Source organism: Paramisgurnus dabryanus, chromosome 6 (assembly GCF_030506205.2).
Source record: "Paramisgurnus dabryanus chromosome 6, PD_genome_1.1, whole genome shotgun sequence".
Taxonomy (NCBI): Eukaryota; Metazoa; Chordata; class Actinopteri; order Cypriniformes; family Cobitidae; genus Paramisgurnus; species Paramisgurnus dabryanus.
The window spans coordinates 7,113,941-7,138,429 of NC_133342.1; the positions used below are offsets into that span (position 1 = coordinate 7,113,941).

Here is a 24,489-nt window from a genome sequence, read left to right on the forward strand (position 1 = left end):
AAAAACAAAAACTAGCATTAAAATTTCATTTTTGGATGAACTATCCCTTTAACATTGCAAAAACAAAAGATTAAATGGATCCTCTTGCACTTCAAAACAGAAGAGTACTTTGTATTAATATTAGGTCTTTGAAACAGTTTCGGCATGTTTAAGAAGTTTCATGTATTTTTAACTTGTGGCATTCTTAAACTAATGAAGTACAAATAAAAATCTATATTTATTACACAGCTTTGCTTTATTTGCAAGTGTAAAATTAATATTTTTTAATCAATGTTTTAATGGTGTTTTCAAAGTATCTATCAGATGTGCACTTCATATTTAACAGAATGATGGCGCTATTGGATCACCATAAAGAACTATAATTTTAATAAGCAAAGCATAAATCCATTCAGGTTTTACACTATCTGTATTTTAAGCTATTTTTATTTTCTGTTTGATTCAGTGTGTGCATAATTCACATTTCTTTTCTGATTTTGTTGTTGTACACCACTACTTCTCTAATGGTGGGTGCACACCAAAAACAAATTTAACCCTTTCAGACATGATTTTTCAGGTGTTTAATCGGTGTGCCTTATTTTGATTGGTTGATCAGCATTTTTTTAACCACAAAACGCAGAGTCTGAAGGGGTTAATTATTTGTTTGAGTAGATTATATATGCACGAATAGAGGCAAATTCACACCAGGCAACGGGGGAGGTATCACTTACTTGCAATATTCGCATCAGTCTTCTGTGAAAGTTTCAACTTTTGAATATTTTTAACCATAGTGGAACACAATATTAGCTGGGTTTCCTTACAGACGTGCAGCGAATCTTTTTAAAATTCGCAAAAAAAAAAAAAAGGATCTAAATGCTGTGCTCATAAAAAGGAATGCAGCATTTTTAATGCAGGCACTAGCAGAAAGGGCATTGCAACAACATTGAGCCCATATATGTTATAAAGACAACTTCGGTGGAAACGGCTAGATGGTCAGTCCTGTGGGTTTAATGTTCACTATATCAGAATTTATTCGGCAAATGAGTTTTCATCTCTCATTATTCTCATTTTTGTTGCATTAGTCAAACACCACCTAAAATATTTTTTGCAAACTAAGGGATTTTTATTAGAAATCTGGCGTTTCAATCACTCGTTTTTGATGCAATACTTAAAATGCGCCTAAAATCAGGTTGATGGAAACATGGCGTTAGACAATCCGTGAAGAGCTTTTTGCATCCGGTTTGGCACTTTCTGTTGTACCGGAAAATGGTGGAAAGCATTGTTTTCATTTGCGCTAGTAATCTAGATTGAGTAAGGTGATGCGAATACTTCGCTTTTGGTGTGCACACAACATAAGATGTTTGACACACTGAAGGCCTCTAAAGTATCGCAAGAGCGATTTGAAGGCTTTCACTGTTTTTGCCATATGTCACACTGTACACATTGGTGTTTTCAAAAACTAAATTATACGGTTATTAAATGTTATTATTAAATAATAACATTACGGGACAAAGAGATGGGTTTTTATAAGAAAACATTTGTATTTCAGACTTTATAAACTAGGCTACAACCTAGTTGAAGTCAGGGTTGACATTTGATCAAAAGGTTCTTTGTGGAACCAAAATGGTTATTCTGTGACATCACTATGAAAAAAAATTGTGTGCCAAACTATTTATTTATTATGGTTGTAGGCTATTTTGTTTAACAACGCCTGGCTTCCCTACTGAAAAATCCAGCTAAGACCAAAGTGGGTGAGCTGGTTTTAGCTGGTCTCCCAGCTTGGTTTTAGCAGGTTTCGCTGGTGTAGCAAGCTGGTCTAACTGTGTTTTGGTCACTTGGACTGAAGACCAGCTGACCCACCAGCTTTGCCAGTCTGGGAGGACCATCTTAAACCAGCTAGCCTACTGCCACCTTAAACCAGCTTGGTCTTAGCTGGATTTTTCAATAGGGTTGTTAGTACAACAATGAACATTTCTTGTAATTGGAGAATTAAGTTGGTGTGGCTTTCATTTTCATGTTCCTACAAATTTGCTTTCATTTTCCTATTTTTGCAAATGTTTCTATTTTGCATATTTTCTACGTGTTGTAAGTTTGATTTACGTCTGTGTTTTTCACATACATTCGACGTACAGTAAAACTGACGCGTTGAGTCTCTGGTCCACCACGCGTACTCACGCCGCGCGTCTGCTGCCGGTGTACCGGGGCGCGGGAGGGGTGTGTTCCGTATTTGTGTGTAGAAGAACAAGCGCATGCGCTTTACGAGACCCGAAACAGAAGCGGAGAGCGTCAGACCGCAGCGGCTGCAGATTTTTCCCGTCAGACGGGAGGGGAGGAGAGGAGGCCAGCAGGAAGAAGGGACCGTAGGGAGATGGGAATACTTTTATTCAGAGGGAAATGGAGGGATGCACTGATTTAACGCACAAAATCACGGCGATTCTCACTTGACATCGCAACATACACCCGTGTTGGGCTCGGAAGCGCTGGGAATTATAAGCTAGGCTACTCTCAACCCCGGTGATGATGACGACTGGAAAGTGAATCTGGAGTGATGAGACAAAACGCGAAAGGAGAAAAGCGCGCTGCTGGATCCATCCGACAGGGTTGTTGTCTCCCCGGACTCCGGGTTGATTATCGGTACCGTCGTTCTCCTCTCACCGGTGTGGAGGTCATATAATGGAGAGCCCCAATGGCTCCGACACCAAACCGCAGAGCCATCATCCTCCTCAGGTGGAGAAGAAGAGGTTAAACCGCGCGCCGTCCCCTGCCAGACCCGTCCTTAAGGATGTCCACTCTCGATCGGGCAAACAGATCGTGCCAAAATCACCCAAACTCAACAAGCCGCAAGCGTCCGCTGCGCCCGTAGCGTCTCAAAGCCGCGTACCGAGACGCGCCACCCCCAGCGCGAAGGAAAAACCAGCACCTGCAAAAAGCAACATCAAGCCCTCATCTACAAAAAAGTCCGTTAAGGTCACTCAGCATGCAGCATCCGAACCGAAACCGACCGGCAAAGTGCTTGACACCGCTCCGCAAATCGCCAAAAGCAAGCAGAGGATGGCCCCTCTTTCCCACGGTCCCGTCGGATCCCCGATACGCGTTCCCACAGGCCGGGTTTGCCAGACGGACAGCAGTTCGGATTTGTCCGATTGTCCATCCGAACCTCTGTCCGACGAGCAGAGACTCGTTCAAGCCGCCAGTAGCGATGTGGAGTCGTGTAGCGGCTCAGGTTCGAGCGAGCGCGGGGAGCAGGTGGCTGAGATTCGTGTGCGCACGGCGGACTCGAGCGCGACGCTCAGAGAAGCGGCGATGTCAGGTGCGCACGCTGGGAAATGTAAAGCGGAGAAAACCGCACAATTCAAAGCGGAAGGGAAGGAAATGATCCAAGAGGAATTGTTAAGGGAAATCGAAGACCTTCGTTCGGAAAATGACTACCTCAAGGTGAGCCAAATGCTTTTATTTAAGAAAATATTATGCTGTCATATAAGCCTACTATAGTATGTACTAAAATAAACACATGTACTAAAGTGTTTTGAACCTTACTATAGTAAATATTAATGTGTAGCCTACTACAGCTTACAAGCAATGGGTTTTCAGTTTATACTAGCCTACAGAATATTTCAGTATAGGCCTAAAAGTATACATATAGCCTACTATATACTATACTACAATTTATAATAGCACTGACTACTGACTAAAGTAAAGATTTGCATCACTAGGAGCTTTAGTAGCTCACTTGGAAAAGACACAAATACAGTTAAACAAAAGATGCACATATATGTAAAATATAAATGTAACACCTCAATAGTGGCATTACATGTGTAAGGGTTAAAAAAAGGTTATATGGTACAGTGATGTTGCTTAATAAACACTGTTGTACTTAATTTCTATATTCATTTATACGTGATAGTCCAATGTATTATATAGAATAGGCCTATTACCATCTCCAAAACAACTACCACACAGTGCCATGATACTTTTAAAGGGGGCATATCAGGAAAATCTAACTTTTGTTTATGTGCTTGGTCCCCAGTGCTTCTATCAACCTGAAAAATGTGAAAAGATCAAGTGATTAACCCAGTAACATATTTTTGGTAAACTATTCTCTGCAAGCATGTGAAAAATAAATCTTTGACATTTGGCTTCCCTTGTGATCTCAAAAAGGGATCTTATTATAATAATCCCGCCCCTTAATCTGCACTATCCAAGCATGTCACTGCCCTTTAGTGCAGAGAGAAAGAGAGAGAGAAAAAAATAATTGACAGCATAATTGAGTTTCAATTTCAACAAACCACCATTATGGTGATCAGTGTTTGCATTTCTTCAGCTCATTTTCATTTTTAAGGATCCATTATGGTGATCAGTGTTTGCATTTCTTCAGCTCATTTTCATTTTTAAGGATCCATTATGGTGATCAGTGTTTGCATTTCTTCAGCTCATTTTCATTTTTAAGGATCCATTATGGTGATCAGTGTTTGCATTTCTTCAGCTCATTTTCATTTTTAAGGATCCATTATGGTGATCAGTGTTTGCATTTCTTCAGCTCATTTTCATGTTTAAGGATCCATTATGGTGATCAGTGTTTGCATTTCTTCAGCTCATTTTCATTTTTAAGGATCCATTATGGTGATCAGTGTTTGCATTTCTTCAGCTCATTTGCATTTTTAAGGATCCATTATGGTGATCAGTGTTTGCATTTCTTCAGCTCATTTGCATTTTAAAGGACACAACCTAAACGGCACAGTTTTGCTTACACCTACAAAGTGACAATTTTAACATGTAAAATATATCATGTAGATAATTTATTATAACATCAAAAGTCTTGCGCAATTTCATCTTTAATAGGTTTAAAACATCTGGGGGCAGTTTTCCAGACTTGGTTTAGTTTAATCCAGGCCTAGGCCTTACTGTGCTTTCACAGCGCCATCGGCGGGAGCGTCAATAAAAGCTCTGACTGCCCTGCCAACAACGCTATAAAAAAGGTGTAGTGGACGCTCTGAAGCTCGAATGCATTCTCTGAACTCCCCTCAAGCAGAGATTTCCGCCTTCCGATTGGTTGGGGCCGAATCGCGTCATGGCTCATTACCATAAAGTTGAACTGATTTCAACTCTCCTTGATGTCCACACGCCATACATGAAGCGCCGCGTCGCTGCTCACCAGAGCTCGCCGCCAGCTCTCATTTAAAATGAATGACTTCCGGCCACTTTAATGCTCTCAAAAAAACACAGTTAGTAGTTTTTTAAACATGCCTTAGAAAAGCACTTTACTGGTGTGCATCTTGTGACAGAACAATGGTATATATTTTAAAATAGGTGTTTTCTGTTAAGATGGCTCAAACAAACTAGACTTAAGCCATGTCTGGGAAACTACCCCTTGTGTTTACTTACATTTCTTTATTTTGTAGTTATTTGCGTTTCCAGATTAAATCTTTGGTCAGGTTAGGTCTTGATGTTCTGCTGAAGGATAATGTGACACTGTGAAATCCATTTGACAGTTTCACGCAGTGCTTTGTGTTTTTCACGACAACCCCTGTGCTGGTGTGGTACATCTTTCCTCACACTGCACACTTTAAAACTATCTGAACTATTCTGCACAGTTTGTTTATTAGTAATTTAAAAATCTCGTACCAAAAATAAGCTTTATTTGGTCTTTCATATTCCGGCTGTGAGTTGAGCACTCAACAGTAAACAACCTCCTTTTTTTAAAGTTGAATATGAATGCGGTGATGGGACCAAGGGACCAAACTGCCGTCTTGTTCTGTTGCATTGAGACAGATTCAGAATGATTTCACATCACAGCAATTCATATTTGAATACATTTAAGGATGATGTCACAGGACACTCAACACCTGTGCTCCCAGAGTAAAACCGATGGGTAAATGGTGGCAGCCCTATAATCGGCATCATTTCATCAAAGTTTCATTTCAATTGTCAGATGGAAGAGTGCATGAGTGCTGTCACAAACTGGATTTTCATACATTTATAAGCACTCGAGTCAGTGCGTTCTCTGAAGCCATTAATCCATTTTAGTAGCTTTGCCTGTAATGGATGCATCTCACAGAAGAGACATCCACAAAAACAAACCTGGATGATGTGTTTAAAGCCTTACAGCAGATGTGCACCCATGATTATTTATCATTCTCTCTCATTTCCCTCGTGTATCTCTCCTTCTGTCTCTTTTTTTATTACCTATCTTTCTTTTTCCATCTTGAATGACATCGATAATTTAGAGGTGTCTCATAATTCATGTTTGACAGGAGCATCAGCACATGAACAGTGAAGGTCATTGTGTTGGGCTGTTTATCATTGTCTTTGTTTCTTTTTTCTTCTCAACCTTGTTTACAGTAGATGTCTATAGTGAGTGTTGGGAAATGAGGCTTAACAAATTAGCGCCATCCAATGAAGTCCGGGGTGAAGTTTTTTTATGAATGTCTTTCATCTTTGTGGATTTTATTGACAGATTATTTTGCACAAAAACACACAGAACGTTGGGATACTATACATTGATTTCAGTCTTTGGCATTACCTTATATAATATTATAGATATCAAGATTATCTTTTCACATAATCTTATTTACATGTAGGATGATTTATGCAGAAAACTGTAAAGCACAACAAATTACTGGGTTTGGTTTGCTTGGGATAAATGTAAATGATTTTCATTCTGATTTGAATTCGGATTGCTTTAGGATGAAGTGGACGAGTTGCATGCCGAGATGGAGGAAATTAGGGACAACTACCTTGAAGAGGAGGTGTACCAGCTACAGGAACTACGCAGGGAACTGGACCGTTCCAACAAGAACTGTCGAATCCTTCAGTACCGCCTCCGCAAGGCTGAACAAAAGAGTTTGCGTGTAGCTCAGACTGGACACGTTGACGGAGATCTTCTACGTGGTCTGGAGCAAGACCTAAAGGTGAGTTTGCTTTGGTTGGCGTGTATCTTTTATTATTGCTTAGACGCACGGTGCATTACATGCTACTTCACACACAGGTGGCCAAAGACGTATCAGTGCGTCTGCACAATGAACTGGAGACGGTGGAAGACAAGCGCACGCGGGCGGAGGATGAAAACGAGATGCTCAGGCAAAAGATCATCGAGGTGGAGATCTCCAAACAGGCCCTGCATAATGAACTCGAGAGAGCCAAAGAGGTAAGACATTCCTAGCAGATCTTAAGATAATAACAAGCATCGGAAAGTGGAAATCTGGTTGTTAGGATAAAATATCACACCTCTCCAGTGACTTTATAAGTGGGACTGATTCTGATATTTGTCTTCAAAAGGCAAAAGGGGTTATTTTAGTACGTGCTGCATTTTTAAAAACATTCCTTGGCGCAGCAAATCTCCTTAACATATTATTGCGTCCTGACATTTTTAGTGTGTGTATGATTTTTGTCTTTTTATTTGTATACAGGGAAGGCATTTTTTTAAATATTTAATGTTTTTAAGAGAGTTAAAGGGATAGTTCACCCAAAAATAAAAATGACCCCATCATTTCCTCACCCTCAATCCCTGATGTTTATGTCCATCATCTTTCAGAGGAACACAAGTGGAGTTATATTAGAAAATGTTGGGCTCTTCCAAGTTTATATTTTGGTAGTAAATGGTGCCAGTGATATTGAAGCCCAAAGTCCATCTATCCTTCACATAAGTAATCCACACGGCTCCAAGGGGTTAATAAAGGCCTTCTGAGAGTAATCGATGTGATTTTGTAATAAAAATATCTTGAGGGTGAGTAAATCATGGGGCAATTTTTATTTCTGGGTGAACTGTCCCTTTAAAATAAATTGTCGTCCGTTTTACTTAACATTATGCCATAGTAAATGTGTAGCTTGCATGAGCTAAAAGTTGATACATTTGGATAAGTTGGATAAATCTGGAGCTTGCCACACCCAGTTTCGTTTTGATCTTTTGTATTCCACCATGAAAGTCAGGTTGGACAGACATCAATTATTGACGGCTGAAAGATTACATTTTTTGGTAACATTTTATTTTACAGTGTTTTTTGTGTTGTTACATATCATTACTATTGGAATAACATTTGATTACATGCAACCCTAGACCAAACCTAATGCTGCAAACACACCAAACGTGAAGAATTGTATTCCTTGCTCTAGATTATCTGCGGGTTTTAACTTCGTGTCATTCAAATTTTCCGTGAATATTTTCAACTTGCGCAAAGACGCAGTTTAAGGCAAATAGCGCATGTTTTCGTGGGAATCACACCACCCGTTAGTGTGATTCGCATCACTCTGCGCGAGTTTGCGGCTATTCATGTTTTTGCATTGACTTTGATTGTAATTTTCTTACACAAATCATTGAATTCACGTTTGGTGCGTATGGCAAATGCGTACATGTGTTTGTGGGATTTAACTTTGCGTCTTGTGGATTTTTTGCGAATTTTTATTTTTATTTGCCCAAAGACGCAGTTTGAGGCAAATAGCGCATGTTTTCGTGGGAATCACACCACCCGTTAGTGTGATTCGCATCGCTCTGCGTGAGTTTGCTGCTATTCATGTTTTTGCATTGACTTTGATTGTAATCTTCTTATGCAAATCATTGAATTAACATTTGGTGTGTATGGCAAACGCTTACATGTGTTTGTGGGATGTAACTTTGCTTCATGCAATTTTTTTTTTTAATATTTTCAACTTGCGCGAAGATGCAGTTTGAGGTTAATAGCACGTGTTTTCACGACAATCCTCCAATCGTTTGCGTGATTTGCATCACCCTGCGCAAGTTTGCGGCTATTCGCTTCTTTGCATTGATTTTGATTGCAATCTACTCACGCAAATAATTTAATTCAAATTTGGTGTGTATGGCAAACATGTACGTGTGTTCGCAGGATTTAATTCATGTCATCCGAAATTTTAGCTTGAGTTGAATATGTTTCGCATCACCCTGCGTGAGTTTGCGGATATTCGCATCTTTGCATTGACTTTGATTGTAATCTTCTTATGCAAATCATTGAATTAACATTTGGTGTGTATGGCAAACGCTTACATGTGTTTGTGGGATGTAACTTTGCTTCATGCAATTTTTTTTTTTTATATTTTCAACTTGCGCGAAGATGCAGTTTGAGGTTAATAGCACGTGTTTTCACGACAATCCTCCAATCGTTTGCGTGATTTGCATCACCCTGCGCAAGTTTGCGGCTATTCGCTTCTTTGCATTGATTTTGATTGCAATCTACTCACGCAAATAATTTAATTCAAATTTGGTGTGTATAGCAAACATGTACATGTGTTCGCAGGATTTAATTCATGTCATCCGAAATTTTAGCTTGAGTTGAATATGTTTCGCATCACCCTGCGTGAGTTTGCGGATATTCGCATCTTTGCATTGACTTTGATTGTAATCTTCTTATGCAAATCATTGAATTAACATTTGGTGTGTATGGCAAATGCGTACGTGTGTTCGTGGGATGTAACTTCGCTTCATGCAAATTTTTGGGAATATTTTCAGCTTGCATGAAGATGCAGTTTGAGGTGAATAGCGCGTGTTTTCACGGCAATCACACCACCCGTTCGCGTGATTCGCATCGCCCTGCGCACGTTTGCATCTATTCTTGTCTTTGCATTGACTTTGATTGTAATCTACTCGCACAAATCATTGAATTTGTATTTGGTGTGTACGCCCCCATTAACCTAACCCTATAAAGTACATTATGAAAGTACATTATGCCGTTATCACATATACAATATATAGTAACATTGTAAGAAGGACACTGTAAATAAAGTGTAATCCCATTTTTGGTAAACTATACCTTTAAATAAATCTATAAATCTATACACACACCCACAAATGGATTGTAATGTATGTGACGGATAGACAAACAGGATTGGAGTAAAGCATTGAAATATTTTTGTAAAGCTTTGAGTGTTACAGTTGTGTGAGCGATAGCGCATCTCTCTTGTGGTTTGTCCTAGAAAACCACCGGCTCCAGTTTTTCATCTTATATTCCTCATCGTTACTCCGTCTTTGCCCCACAACAGCAATGAATTTAGATTGTGTTGTATCTTCCACATTGTCTCTTTTTATTAACTGTACCAGGCTTTCAGGAGATGTTAAATCTGTTCAAGGCTTTAAATTTCAAACCTTTTTGAGTTACATTTTTTGACATTTAATTCTTCAAGTAACCATCTATGTTCGAGTGCTGTGAGACCCGTGAACCAACTCATAGATATGATAAACCCTTGATGTAACGTTTTATTCTCCAAAGAACCATCTACATTTATGCATTTGGCTTTTTTTTTTTTCAAGTAACCTACAGTGCATTTTTAAGTCATACATTTTATCAGTATGTTTTTTTTTTTTTTAGCATTAACGCTCTACCAATTGAGCTGTCATGCATTATGTGAACCATACAGTACAGTCTAAAGGCTGATATCTATTTTAAGTACTACAGTGGGATTTATACTTTTAAAAGTGGTATACCTGCATTCCTGACAGGTTGACGGGTCTCGTTTACATGAAAAGTAAGCCGGTTAAACAGACTGGAATGCTGTTAAGCCGGGCTGACGGGAAGTGTGCCGTTGCTTCCAGTAGTGTGACGGTCTGTGCTGTATGTCACAGTGTTGCATAGAGAAGATGCAAAATAATTTCTTTATCATCAGGAGATTTGCTTTATGCATTTAATCGAAATGCTGTAATCCAGAGCAATTTACACGGCATTTAAGATGTACATTTTATCAGGATGTATGTACCCAAGCGATCCAACCTATGACGTTTGCTGTGTCAGTGCAATGTTATACCAACTGAGGAAAATGTTTTATTAAATAGACAACATATATATATATATATATACCTGCAATGGTCAAATATATACACCTATTTATTTACAGTAGTTCCATAAGATTAATGTATGAGCTTGTGCATCTTGTTGCATAGCTTTGTGTCGTTCTCTGCGTTATCATCGGTGTCCAGGTTGCTTCGTGCCAACTCTGAGGGATTGGCATCCGGACCAGAATTAATCCAACTGAGCAGCCGCTTATGAAACCTTCTGGCAGATTCCCGTCTCACAGGGGAGGACAGGAGAGAGAGCGATGCTTTATATCTGTCAGGCTGTGGAATGGCATAAGCTAGTGAGAGTTTTCATAAACAGTTCAGTCGTTTGGTGTGTTGCAGGGTTGCTAATGAGAGGCTGTCATTTGTAATGCACCATACTGACGCCACACATCCAGATTGTTCATCCAGTCTGTTAAAGCAGCTCAGTTTTACAAGAAACATCATTCGATAGGCTGTTTTTGGACTAAATGACTGAATATTAAAGACGCCATTATTTTAATTTTGTAGGTGTGTGGTGCACTTCATGATGTTGCTACAGTTTCTCTATGCTTTTCACACTGCTATTCTTCATATTATTGCAAATAACTTATGGCGTGTCAAACTCCATTTTCATGTAAGGTGTAAAGTTTACATTAATTGTAACGTGGGCCACAAACACGTTTGTTTCATCCTTCCGCCTCGTGCATACAAAAGACCAGCCAATCTCAACTGTGACGTTACAGTCGAGATGTATGCACCAACATTGAATTACACATTAAATGAAGTTACAATGTTAAACACAAAGTTGTGACTGCTGAGTTAGCGCTATATGCTAGTTAATGCTATATGCTAACATTTAGGCTGAAGTTCTACTATTGACGTTACAGTCAGAGGTGGAAAGTAACGAACTACATTTACTCACGTTACTGTAATTGAGTAGTTTTTTTGTGTACTTTTACTTCTTTGAGTAGTTTTTAAAATCTGTACTTTTACTTAAGTATGTTTTGTTTAAAGTATTGTACTTCGCTACATTTTAAATCATATCCGTTACTAAGTAAATTTTAAAAAAGAGCAAGGTGAAAAGACAAGCAACGGATGATTGATGGGTGGGGGAACGCGCAAAAAGAACCATTGAGACGGACGAGACAGGCGCGCGCTAATGCAGACCCGCCTCAGTTCAAATCTTATGAAAGAAACCCCTGGTCATACTTAAGCGACCACTTTCCACTGACGCTTTATTTCATTCTCGTTTTTAATACCATGCGCATTATCTTCCGAGGTCTAGCAGCTTTGCGTCAAGTCAAACACAACTTCAGAACGTCCTCGAGAATGTGCAGGTCATTAGACATTGCAGAGAGAGAGAGAGAGAGAGAGAGAGAGAGAGAGAGAGAGAGAGATTTTTTTTGAACTATACTATAATCCTCCACCTCTCCCCACTGTAAAAAAAGTAACTTTTACTCTGAGTAAAGTTAAAATGACTTACGTTTTACTTTTACTTGAGTAGATTTTTAGACAAGTAACTTTAGTTTTACTTAAGTAAAATATTATTAAAGTAACTTTACTTTTACTTGAGTACAATAACTCTTTCCACCTCTGGTTACAGTTACATTTTGCAGATCTATACAGAAAAAAAACAATAACTTGCACTGCATCTTAGAAATGTCTATTTCCAATCTTCGAATAATCGACCTTCGTCTGATACAGTCTCAAACATAAGGTCTGTTTACACACACACAGCTACTGAACTAAACGGCTCTGAGAAACAGCCAATCAGAGTTCGACATAATTATTCATGACTAGGGCTGCAGCTATCGATTATTTTAGTAATCGAATATTCTACTGATTTTCCCATCGATTAATCGAGTAATCGGATACAAATTTATTTAATAAAGATCAATCCTCAATATACAAGAGAAAATAATACTTAAAATTAACTTATTTGTTTTATTCTTTTAAACAGTTGCTAGCAAAGGCCTTGTGTACGTGCTTGTGGTGCGGTCAATTCCCTGCAGTTTTGGACTGAAGACATCAACACATCAATGCCATTCATAACTATTTTAAAGGTGGCTAATTTGTATGATTTCTTTACTTATCTGTATAGCGCTGTTTTAACTGTCCTAAAAACGGTCAGATGTCTTCCTTGTTCTATGAAGTCCTTCCTTCAGAAATACGTAATGAGTTCTGATTGTGTAGTTCGTTGTAATTCGAGAGCAGCTTAGCTTGCCGTTAGCTTAGCTGGCGACTGACGTATTTAGTCAAAAAACAGTTCTAGTGATGTCATTAAAGCAGGAAGTAGAGGGCTGTAGTCCAAACCTGCCGTTCGTTGTAGGCTTTGAAAGGGGAATTCTGTTGTAGAAAATATATCACCTGGCAGTGAACTTTAGCTTTATCATTTTACAGGAATTATTTATGCTATTAAAGCAACTTCAGGGTTCCCACGGGTCCTTGAAATCCTTAAAAGTTTTTGAATCTGGGGGAAATAATTCAAGGCCCTGTCAATTTTTTGAAAATTTACATACATACATACATACAGGTCATTGAAAGTGCTTGAATCTATTCAATGCAAGAAGTTTTCTGAAAAAAAAATCCATATTATTCCCTGTGTAGTGCAGGATAATATCATAAAAATTCTAGCCTTTTAAGTACACGTGCGAAACTGTTTGCTTTAAATGCTTATATCTTCTGTATGCGAATGTTGATTCATACCAAAATGCTTTTCTGCATAGTTGTGTTTGACACATGAAAACGTCTCTGGTTACGTATGTAACTGTTGTTCACTGAGAAGGGAACGAGACGCTGCGTCTCCCTTGCCATACTTCCTGCGTCCCTGTAACACCGTCTTTGGCAATATTTCAGATAGCGATATACTTCCTGGCTCCCGCGTCACCCTGTCTTTGTCATTAAGCTTCACCATTGGTTGAATTTGATATACACATTTAGACGCACTTACCCCTGGAGGCGTCCCCAAAGTGTCACCGCAGTGACGCAGCGCGAGTTCCCTTGAAAGGGAACTGTAACAATGTATCTTAAAAGGTAACACGATGTAACCTTGCTCTTACTTGAAATGTGTTCCCACATTTAGTCCTTGAATTTGAGGGTATTGGACCTGGAAAGTCCTTGAAAGGTCCTTGAATTTGAAGTTAACTAAGGTTTGGGAACCCTGAACATTACACACTAACTAGGGTTTAAAAAATGGGCTCAGAAAGAACGTGCCTTTGATAGCTATGAAGAAACAGCTCATATTCAGTACTGTAAATCTTTTAATTTGGCTAACACACACCTTTGATTAAATGTGTCACACATCTGGGCATTAATGTGTTCCTGCAGCTCAGTTGGTAGAGCGTTGTGTTAACAGTGGGTTGTGGGTTCGGTTCCCAGTGATCACATACTGATCAAATGTACTGTATAGCTTGAATGTCGCTTTGCATAAAAGTGTCTGCCAATTGCATAAAAGTCAAATGTATAATGTTAATAAATCAAATACCTCTGCGAGTCTGCTCTGTCTGGTGCAGTGAGCGCATATGAAGTAGGGGATCTCATTGACCTAGTTAGTTCTTGTGAAGAGCTGAAGGGTCGGGGGAGGCAGAAGCGGGGGTCTTTTTCTACAGTCAGATATCAAACATGTCTTTTAGTCTGTATCAAACCCACTGCGCCAACACACTGCTGTTGATATGATATAATATAATATGATTCATAGATATGTATCTGTGAGGTACTAATATGCACTGGTTAGGTACAAAGGTGTACTTTTTGAAAAGGGACCACCCTAGTGACAGCTTTCCTACCTTATTTTCTGAGAGTGTATGTTTATCTTTCATGGTAAATCAAACCTTGTTTTTGTTAAAGATGTTGTTGTCATTGCTAAAACAAGAAGCAAGTCTGGGCTTAGTGATTAAGCTGGTCATCTTGCTGGTTAAGTGGGTTAAAAGGAAGTTAGTTAGTATTTCAAAGCCATGTGATGTTTTTGGAGTTTGTGAAGCATGAAGAAGTGTTGCATTTATACGTGTGTTTTCATTGGGTGTGAATTCGTAATATGTGAAGTATTTTGTGCTTGGTGTTTATGAAAGTGATACACATTCAGCTTTTATTATCTATTAAAGTAAAATGAAAAGTAAAAGGATCCACATTAGATCAACATCCACTATTTTTCGTAGAAACGAAAAACAACAAGCGCTACTCTGCACAGTACGGTGGCCCTGAAGTGCAAATCACAACAACAAATTACTAAACAACAACAACAAATTAAAAAACACCACAACAAATTAAAAAACACTGCAACAAATTAAAAAACAAATACAAAATAAAAACACAACAGCAAGTTAAAAAAACACTACGGCAAATTAAAAACACAACTACATATTAAAAAACACTACAACAAATTAAAAACACATCAACAAATTAAAAAACACTACAAGAAAATAAAAAACCTTAACAAAATAAAAAACACAACAGCAAGTAAAAAAAACACTACAACAAATTAAAAAAAACAATACAACAAAAAAACAACTACAAAATAAAAAACACTACAACAAATTAAAAAACACAACTACAAATTAAAAAACACAACAACGAATTAAAAACACAACTACAAATAAAAAACACAACTACATTAACCTACAGGAAGAGGTAGGTACCAGTGGACAACATGAGACATCGCTGATTGGACAACACTGCAGTTCGGCTTTTTTGTTTTTTAATTTGTTGCAGTGTTTTTTAATTTGTTGTGGTGTTTTTTTATTTGTTGTAGTGTTTTTTAATTTGCTGTAGTGTTTTTTTAAATTTGCTGTAGTGTTTTTTAATTTGTTGTGGTGTTTTTTAATTTGTTGTAGTGTTTTTTTAATTTGTTGTTGTTTTTTAATTTGTTATTGTTGTTTAGTAATTTGTTGTTGTGGTTTGCACTTCAGGGCCACCGTAGCACAGCACAAAACATGAGTTTGAATGATGGTTTAATCGGTAGTAAATTCTTTAAATATGACAGATATATAAACAGAATGTGAGTCAGAAGCGAGAATTATGATAAAGACCGTTGTGTCCACGTCAACAGGAAATAAACTGTTACCTACAATCCTTGTAGTCCAAGAAAAGAGATTTACGTTGGAGACGATAACTCGTGTCAGAATTTACTTTGGGATTCATACCTTTTGCATATGGTTAACATGTACTAACACCAAAAGAAAAGGTAAAATTGTGAATCGGACGATGGGTGATCTTTAAAAAAAAATAATTAAACAATAGATGAATTGCTCCTTTTGTCAAAACTTGAAACAGTTTCTAAGCAACACTCTTTAAAAAAGCAAAGTCAAAGTCAAATGATGTATCCTTGAGAAGCTCAAAAAAATTTATTCATCAAATAAACAAGTGTCCTACTTATGAAAACAGTGTTGGCAGTGAATGTGTTGAGGGTAATAAACACAAATACATGCGGTGGTTAATCTTCAAAGCACTGTGCTGCTTATCCAAGCGTTGCTATGGGGCCGTTCATTAAAATCTGCATCTAATTCGAGACATGTCGCAGGTTCAGATGGTAGAGCCTAGCATTCGCACTTTCCAAAAATAAAGTGATAGTGTGCACACTTTTTAGAGGTTATATTAAGAGTTTGTGTGTGTGTAATTGACATGGGATACAGTGCGTTGACTCTGTCTCATCTGTCTTCCCTGTCTCACGACTCACATCCAACCCGTTCAACTTCTGCTTTCTTCTCTGGCTGTGTTGGATGGGATGCGGTTGAAGTTTTTTGGAAACGTTTTGTATTGTGTGTTGTTGAGATATGCTTCAGATCGTAGTATGGTGTCACATGACCTTAATTTGTGGTAGAGGTCTTCACGGCTTCACTTAGATCCAAAAACAGAGGTCCGACCCGAGTGGCTTCGGGTCTAAAAGTTTCACGTGTGCCTCGGATGGCTTGTGTATAATTTTAACGATCTCGGATAATTTCAAATGAATGTGTTTTTGCTGAACGTGCATGTGTGCATCCAGGTCGGACTCCGGTCTAATTTTGTTATTTTGGGTCGGGTATTTCTTTAACAAAAATTATTTATGCATGGTCGTGTTTGGAAAAAAGAGATTTGGGTCATTTTGGGTACATTTCTTTGGACCCAAGGAGACCACTATTTTGTGGCATATGTAATGGTGCTAAAGTGAATTTGGTAATAACAGATTCTTTCACATTGCATTATAGGATATACTGTGGTATTCATTGCAGTATGCTCTGGTTGTTTGTATGGCACATTTTGAGAAATCTAGTAGGTCATCTATCTATGTCATCCTCGCAGAAATTTGCATACTACATACATTATACAGTACATACTGCATACTTCAAAAGTGGAATGGTGGTCTCTCTCTCTCTCTCTCTCTCTCTCTCTCTCTCTGAGGAAACAGTGGAAAGAAGACGTAACAGTATAAACATTAATACAGACCCAGCCCTTCCTCTCTGGAGTGGATAAAACTACTTCATAGCATTTGGCACAGATAGTGAGATTCAGACACAGCTTGAAATACAGAACGCCACCGAGAGAAAGAGTAGGATGTAGCATTGTAGTGTTTAATTCAACATTTAAAAGGTTAGTTTACCTCATAATAAACAATCTGTCATCATTTACTCACCCTCATGTTGTTTCTCTTCCTTTGAACACAAAGAGAAACTTTGCAAAAGGTTGACAGTGCTTTTGTTTTTTATTCAATGCAAGTGAACAATAAAGTGTAATTCATAGACATGTGTAGCTATGGGAAAGGCTGTGCATAGCCTGACGCGCACCTTACTAAAAATGTAACAAAGCGTCCATTTTACGCGGACCACAAGCGCTGTGATTGGTCTGCTAGAACGTTACATGTGTTGATACTGCCTACTAGCGGTGTGCATGTGCAATTGCACGTGGCCGCCGAAGTATATATGAAAACCGACGCGTAGCTAGGCCTGTCGCGATAAACGATAAATCGATTAATCGCACGGTAAATAAAATGAGCGCGATCATTTTTTTTAGGCCGCGATAATTCACATTTGCATGCTTGTTTGTTTTCCTTGTCTCTCTCTCTCTCTACCAAAGAGACTGGATGACCGCTCCGTGCAACGAGTGACAAGGAGTGAACCCTCGTCAGTCATTTGTCAGTCGCATGATCTGTGTGGGGAGGGGGGACTCCTGGCGTAGCCTATCACAGTAGGAGTACTGAGGAGGATGAGCGCCGCGTGAGAAGTGTAGCAGAAGAAAACACTAGTTAAGACGAGTGTTGGAGAAAAAGATGGATTTACTAGAGGCTGTTTACACTTGTCATTAACATGCGTTCTTATCGATCGGATCATAATGTTTTACGTCTTTTCTGACTTTTCTGACACAAGGTGAACAGTGCTATTTTTAGCCTTTCATTGATAAACTAAAGCGGGTGATCTCCGCAGTTTCATTTTGCAAGCGTGTGAAAGTTGCGCAATCTTATTTCATCAATTGCGCTGAAAATTCAGAGAAAGCTCTAACATATACATGTAGAAAATACTGTGCAGCATGTTTACTTGCTAAACAAGCAGTGGATATAATATTAGTTTGCGTCCATATAAACTCATAATTACTCCCGCTGGCGTTCAAATGACAGCGGAGAGATCGCCCACCGTCTCGACAGACCACCCCTCACAGTATTCAGCACAGAAGCGGTCGAAAGTGGACAAAAGAGACGGATTTAAATACCAGGTGTAAATGTGATATGTCTCTCTCGTCCACTTGTGATATGATCAAAAACACATCTTAATACCAAGTGTAAACAGCCAAGTTTCAAAACCAAACGCTACAGCTGCAGTGTGGGAGTACTTTGGATTTAAACCTAATGACCGAGGTGAACCACTAAACCTGAACGAGCCGTTATGTCGCATTTGTGGTAAAAACGTAGCACTTAAAAGTGGCAACACGACAAACATGCATATGCACCTAAAACGCAATCATCCTGTTATTTTGTTCATTTCTTGTGGTTATTTAAAATGTCTTCCAGTTCCAGTATTACTTATTGTTTAGAAATAAAAGTTTCTAGATCTTTGAAAAGGTGTATCTGCATTATTACAATGGTCCCGGAGCATCAATGTTATCGACTATCGCGATAAATTCTGAGGCAATTTATCGCCTAGCAAAATTTGTTATCGTGACAGGCCTACGCGTAGCCTGATCTCTGAAAGCCAATGTTGATATTTGAAATCACCTAAATCGCCCCTTACTGCTGATTGGCTACAAGTGTGTTTTGGTAGTCGGCCCTTCTCTCTTTTCCAAAGTGTTCAAAGATCATGCACCCCGCCTTTAACTGCGGGTTTTTTTTAGTCGCTAATATTATACCTAACATCTGCTTTCGTATATAGAAATGGAAAAATAAAGCAATGGGGGGTCATCACTGCACTTTCCCTTTAAAGATTTGTCGAAAATATGTTTATCTTTTCGGAATTTACTTTAAAGCACATCATTCTGTAATATGTTTTGTTGGTAGGGAGTGCAAAGGTCATAGGTTCAGTCCACAGGGAAAACACATACTGATTGTAATGCACTGTAATTCATTTAGTATAAAAGCGTCTGCCAAATGCATAAATGTAAATGAATCTACAAAAACACTTACTAGCATTGCATAGCTTGACTAAAGGTGTTCACAAATAACTGACTTATCCTTGCACATCTCGCACACGTGCATTAGCATCTTACTGGAAGTGGGCTAATCTCTTATTCTCATTAATGTCACTTAGTTGATTCAGGCAGGATGTTATGTAGCACTGATTGATACTAACACAGATACCAATGTGTTACAGCTCCATCTGTTCGCGTTAAAGAGATCAGTAAGCTGAGCTTAACAGTTTTTTGTGTATACGAAGCAGGTGCTATTGATTAGCAACTAACCATATGAAGCAGTACATTGTTGTTATTTGGACAACCAGCTTGTTTGATTAAATGAACCTAAAATATCCATATTTGACCCAAACATGGTGGTTAAGCTGTAACAGATGTTGCTTTGCAACCCAAAACAGCCTTATGGTGCATTCACACCAGCCGCGGAAGAGGTGGCAAAAACGCGCTATTTGTGTGTAGTTGAACGCTTTAACATTTTACTGTGGGTTCACACCAGACGCGAGAAATTCCATACAAAGTCAATGCAAAGACACAATCAGACGCGAGGATATGGGCTCTGCGCTTGCCCCCAAAACGTGCGCTATTCGCCCAAATTGAAAATATTCAACTCAAGCTAAAAATTTGCATGACATGAAGTTAAATCCCGCGAGTAATCTAGAGCGAGTAACGCAATGCCCCGCATTTGGTGTATACGCAGCGTTAATTTACTCACTTCATTCGCGTGTGAAAGCCGCACGTGAAATTCTAGTCATTTGAGACATTTATTCGGAACAACCTGGTCTCACAAATTTCCGTGAAATAGTCACGCATTATTTTGCTCAGTTTTGCGTGACATTGTCACGTATTTCCACCATATTACGTGCCCCTGCCACGACTTTCTTTTCCGTGACAGTTTCACGTATTGGTTACTCAAACTGTTTTCCTATTTTTAAACAATTGTCGCTTCGGTTTGGGGTTAGATTTGCTGTTTGCGTTAGGATGTCACTTAAAGTATAGGTTTAAACAATTTTTTCGTATGCTTTTTAAACCATCGTCGCCTGACGTTAGGGTTAAAGTTGGGTTTGGGTAAGGATGTCATTTTATTTAACAGAAAGTTGTTCTAACCCCAAACCAAAGCGACAATTGTAAGAAAATAGGAAAAACAGTTGAGTAACCAATACGTGAAACTGTCACGGAAAAGAAAGTCGTGGCAGGGGCACGTAATATGGAGGAAATACGTGACAGTGACTACGTTTACATGCTGTAAATATTTGGGTTATGATCAGGTTAAGGTCGGGTTTCGGGTTTCTGAAACATTCAGAATAATCCGTTTACATTCGTGAGCAGAGAGAGTTACCCCTGTATACATGGAATTGGCAATATCCCGATGTAAACTGTGATTAAAAGGTAAATGCTGTGATTTTGCGTGGCTCACTAGTGCGCTATGCGGTTTTACCGCCTTCATTTACTAAAATAAAAGTATTATTTAAATCCAGAACAAGCTGCACCGATGTAGAAACAGGGTAGGCTAAGTTACATGTCTTTCCTTTTATGAGAAAAAATTAACAATCTATACTAGCCTTCAGCTAAATATATTATTGAAAAAAAAAAATTAATTGAAGAACGATTTTCTAACAAGAAGGTTTTTTAAGTGCATATTTACAGAGCATCGGTAAATACAGAACACAACAGTGTCTTAAAGAAATTAAAATTAGACAGTATTCATGCAACTATAAATGTACAAAACGAATGCAATAGCTTACAGAAGGCAATGAATATTTATTTATGGCATTTTCAATAATATATTAGTAGATAAATTAACATCTATAAAGTATGAAAACGAATCAATCATTATTTTGGCTAAATTAAGCTGGATGGATAATTTTTATAATTGTCATCCTTTCAGAACAAGCTTATATGCTATCTATAATAACTTACAGTATATCCTGAGTGTTACTTGGCCGAAAATATGTAGAAATACATGCAAGTAAAAAAGTACAGAACAAAAATGTTTACCTCACGCGGATAGAATGAAAAGCCGTTAATTAAGCGGACTGAGAACGTGCAGAAACAGTCGAGTCTGCAGATGATCACCAATGTTTATAATGTTTCACGCAGGTACTGTTGATGATAAACTTTCATATCTATATGTCAGGTATAAGTATTCAGTCAGTTAATAATAAAGCCACCGGCGTTATTGCAACATCCTTATCCACGGAGCGGACGCTGTATACAAAGAAAAAACCTAAGGTTTTTATTTTATAATATTTTATAATATTTTTATTTTATATTATGTTTTAATGCTGGTAAGCAATCAGTTATATTATGCCGCTTTGTATTTGTGTTGATCAGTTAAATTAAAGTAATTTTAATCTTAGAAACTGCATCAAGATGCAGATGACGCTACAGTTATTCTGTCATCTTTAACTTTTAACGAAATATGAATAGCATAGTATTACATTTTGAATTCAAATTCACACAAAAAAAACAAGTTACTCTCATAACTATTGACAATCTATTTGGCCTTTATTATACATGTATGCTTTGAAAAACAAGAATAGCTATATATTAATTTAACGTAAAAAACGTGGTTGTTGCAATTGGTTTCCTCCTCGCTCTAAAAGTGTGGCGCATCTCTCTCGCCATGCTTACCTCTACTCCTTGCGGGTTTTTTGGCGCATACAAGAAGTTGCTCTACTCAAAAGACCAAGATTCCTTGCGAATAGAACATGCGCAGTACACAAATCAATGTTCCTTTTGATGGGAATATCCCGATGCGCGTTTACATGACCAAAATTTCGGGTTAGAAAAGAGGTAACCCAGGGGTAATATTCGGGATTTTAAAAACAGGAATATGAGCATATTCGGGTTTTTGCCGGTGTTTACATGGACGTGCGCGGCCGGGTTATTGCTAATATTCCGGATTTGAACGGGTTATTGGCTGCATGTAAACGCAGTCAGTGTCACGCAAAACTGAGCAAAATACTGGTGACCATTTCACGTATTTTGTGCGATCAGGCTGCTCGGAAATTTGCGTCATGAGAGGGGCTTCTGCAACTCCTCTGAGACTTCCTGTAATCACTTCACTACTACAACAAGGTCCTGACTTGTTAACGCGGCCCGGAAATCCGCCAAAGTTCAGATTTTTCAACTCTCGCGTTTCCCACGGCAACGCTCAATTCGCGCGAAACGCGCCACAGGATGGCTATTTACGTCTTTGCATTGATTTAACATGTAAATCACTCGCGCTTGCCACCTCTACCACGTCTGGTGTGAACCCTGCATTATGCTATTAAACTATATGTATTTGTGTAATGTATTTAAAGCCGCTTAATAAAATAAATTATGAATTTTATTTGGGAGCTGTTTTGTATTTCCACACAGCTGATTTTGAGCACCTGCCACAAAACCAAATCTGATGAAAGGACAAAAACAACAACAGATAATTTCCCTTGAGATGTCCGGTTAAGCCTAATGTCGTCTTTTTAAGAGCTGTTAGATGGGCTGCCATCTGGCCTAATAGACAAGGTCACTAAGGGTTAACCTCAGTCCTTCATTTTGGTGATAAAATAGATTGAGATTAAGGAAATGCAGGTTATGTTAATGTTATAAAACACACCGGTATTGTCTAAGACTAAATTTAATTTTAAAACATCTTGCATTGACACATCTTAACATGTATCAGTGCCATTGTTTTGTCTCAAGGTGCACACCAGTATTATTTTTATTGTGTAAGGTATGCTTGTAAAACCTACTTAAATGTTCTAATATAACTAGTCCTGGATTAACCTAAACCCTATGTTTTTTTATTAGTAGTAAAATTGTAGATTTGAAAATCTGCTGATAATGCATAGCATAATAAATCAGTATGATTAATTGGCTCAATTAGTTGAAGATTCTTTTAGCAATGCAAAGGTCAAATGTTCGATCCCAGGGCACACGCATACTGATAATAAACACAGGCTATAGCTGGAATGCACTGTAAGGCGCTTCAGATAAAAGCGTTTGCCAAACACATAAATGTAAATGTATTTGTATTTTGTGCATCTATCATCCATTCAAACAGCTAACCGGATTCCCAGAACCAGATCTTTGTCCAGACGTAGCTGAGAGTACACAGAGATAATCTCACCAGCTGCCGACTGTCAGCCCGCCATGCAGACGGCACTGACTGCATACCCAGCCCGCTTTTTGACTATTCACAATAGGAAACCCACTGACCCACCAACACAAGTGTGTGTGAGAAAGAGCGGGAGAGTGAGGTATTGTCTTTGAGTGTAAAGCCAGGCGTCTCATTATCCAGCTGGATGCATACAAATCCCTCCTTAAACACACACACACAGTCAAATTCCCAACTCTCCAGAGACCACAGACTACAGATTCCCATTTAGCCAAATGATAGAGATGAGAAAAGCTCCTTTGTGTTTTACACTTGCTGTAGTGATGGAGACGTGTGTGTCTTTGTGTGCAATGCTCTCAGGGAGTGTGTATCGGCCCTGTGCAGGGACAGTATTACACATTGGGTGTCTTGACTTCTCCCGACAGAAAACCAGACAGATTAAGGGCTAAGAGGATTCTATGGGTCTCCTGACAACAGCAGACGCGTCTTATCATCATATTCCCAGCTCTAATGGAATCACAGTGGTTACTGAAATTAATGTGTCGGGAATTCTAGTGTATGCTGTGCTGTGTGCTGCATCCTATTTAAAAAAAAATAGAAAATAGCAACAATATAAAAGCATGATGCACTCTAAGTAAAAGGTTGGGTAAAATATCAACAAACCTAACTGTTGGATTTAAATTAATGCAAATTAATTGGTTGTTACGATATGGTCATTTTCTAGGTTCGTTATGCCAACATAATAGTTTTCTAATGTTTAAGAATGTTTCTTAGTTGTCTGAACGTTAGAGAAACCGTACATTCTATCAGTGAAAAACTAGCAACAAAACATCAAGAGTCCAACTAAAACAAACACTGATCACCATAATGGTGACTTTAAAGGAAACAAAACATCAACATCTAAGCCTAAAGAGCTCATTATAGTTGTGCGTAGGTCCTACGGCATAGCCGCGACAGCGTAGGTTACATGACGGTTTTCAATTTTACGTTTGCGTCGTCTTCCGCGTTGACGTGCAAACACATGTGTAGACCACTGGTAGGCAGTATCCACGCATGTCACCACAGTAGC

General features: G+C 38.5%; 1 protein-coding gene across 7 annotated transcripts in view; it reads left to right on the top strand.

Annotated features, from left to right (window-relative positions):
• The first annotated feature begins 2,072 nt into the window (after positions 1-2,072).
• mtcl1 (microtubule crosslinking factor 1) overlaps positions 2,073-24,489 on the top strand; it is a 65,110-nt gene continuing 42,693 nt past the window's right edge. For 4 of the 7 annotated variants that reach the window (XM_065261969.2, XM_065261971.2, XM_065261972.2 and 1 more), the window contains exons 1-3: positions 2,074-3,411; positions 6,660-6,884; positions 6,962-7,120. In XM_065261969.2, coding sequence (XP_065118041.1) covers positions 2,650-3,411; positions 6,660-6,884; positions 6,962-7,120 — 1,146 coding nt within the window. In that variant the 5' untranslated portion in view covers positions 2,074-2,649. Of the gene's footprint in view, positions 3,412-6,659; positions 6,885-6,961; positions 7,121-24,489 lie in introns of all 7 variants that reach the window. The other 3 variants (XM_065261970.2, XM_065261975.2, XM_065261974.2) reach the window with 2 other exon arrangements.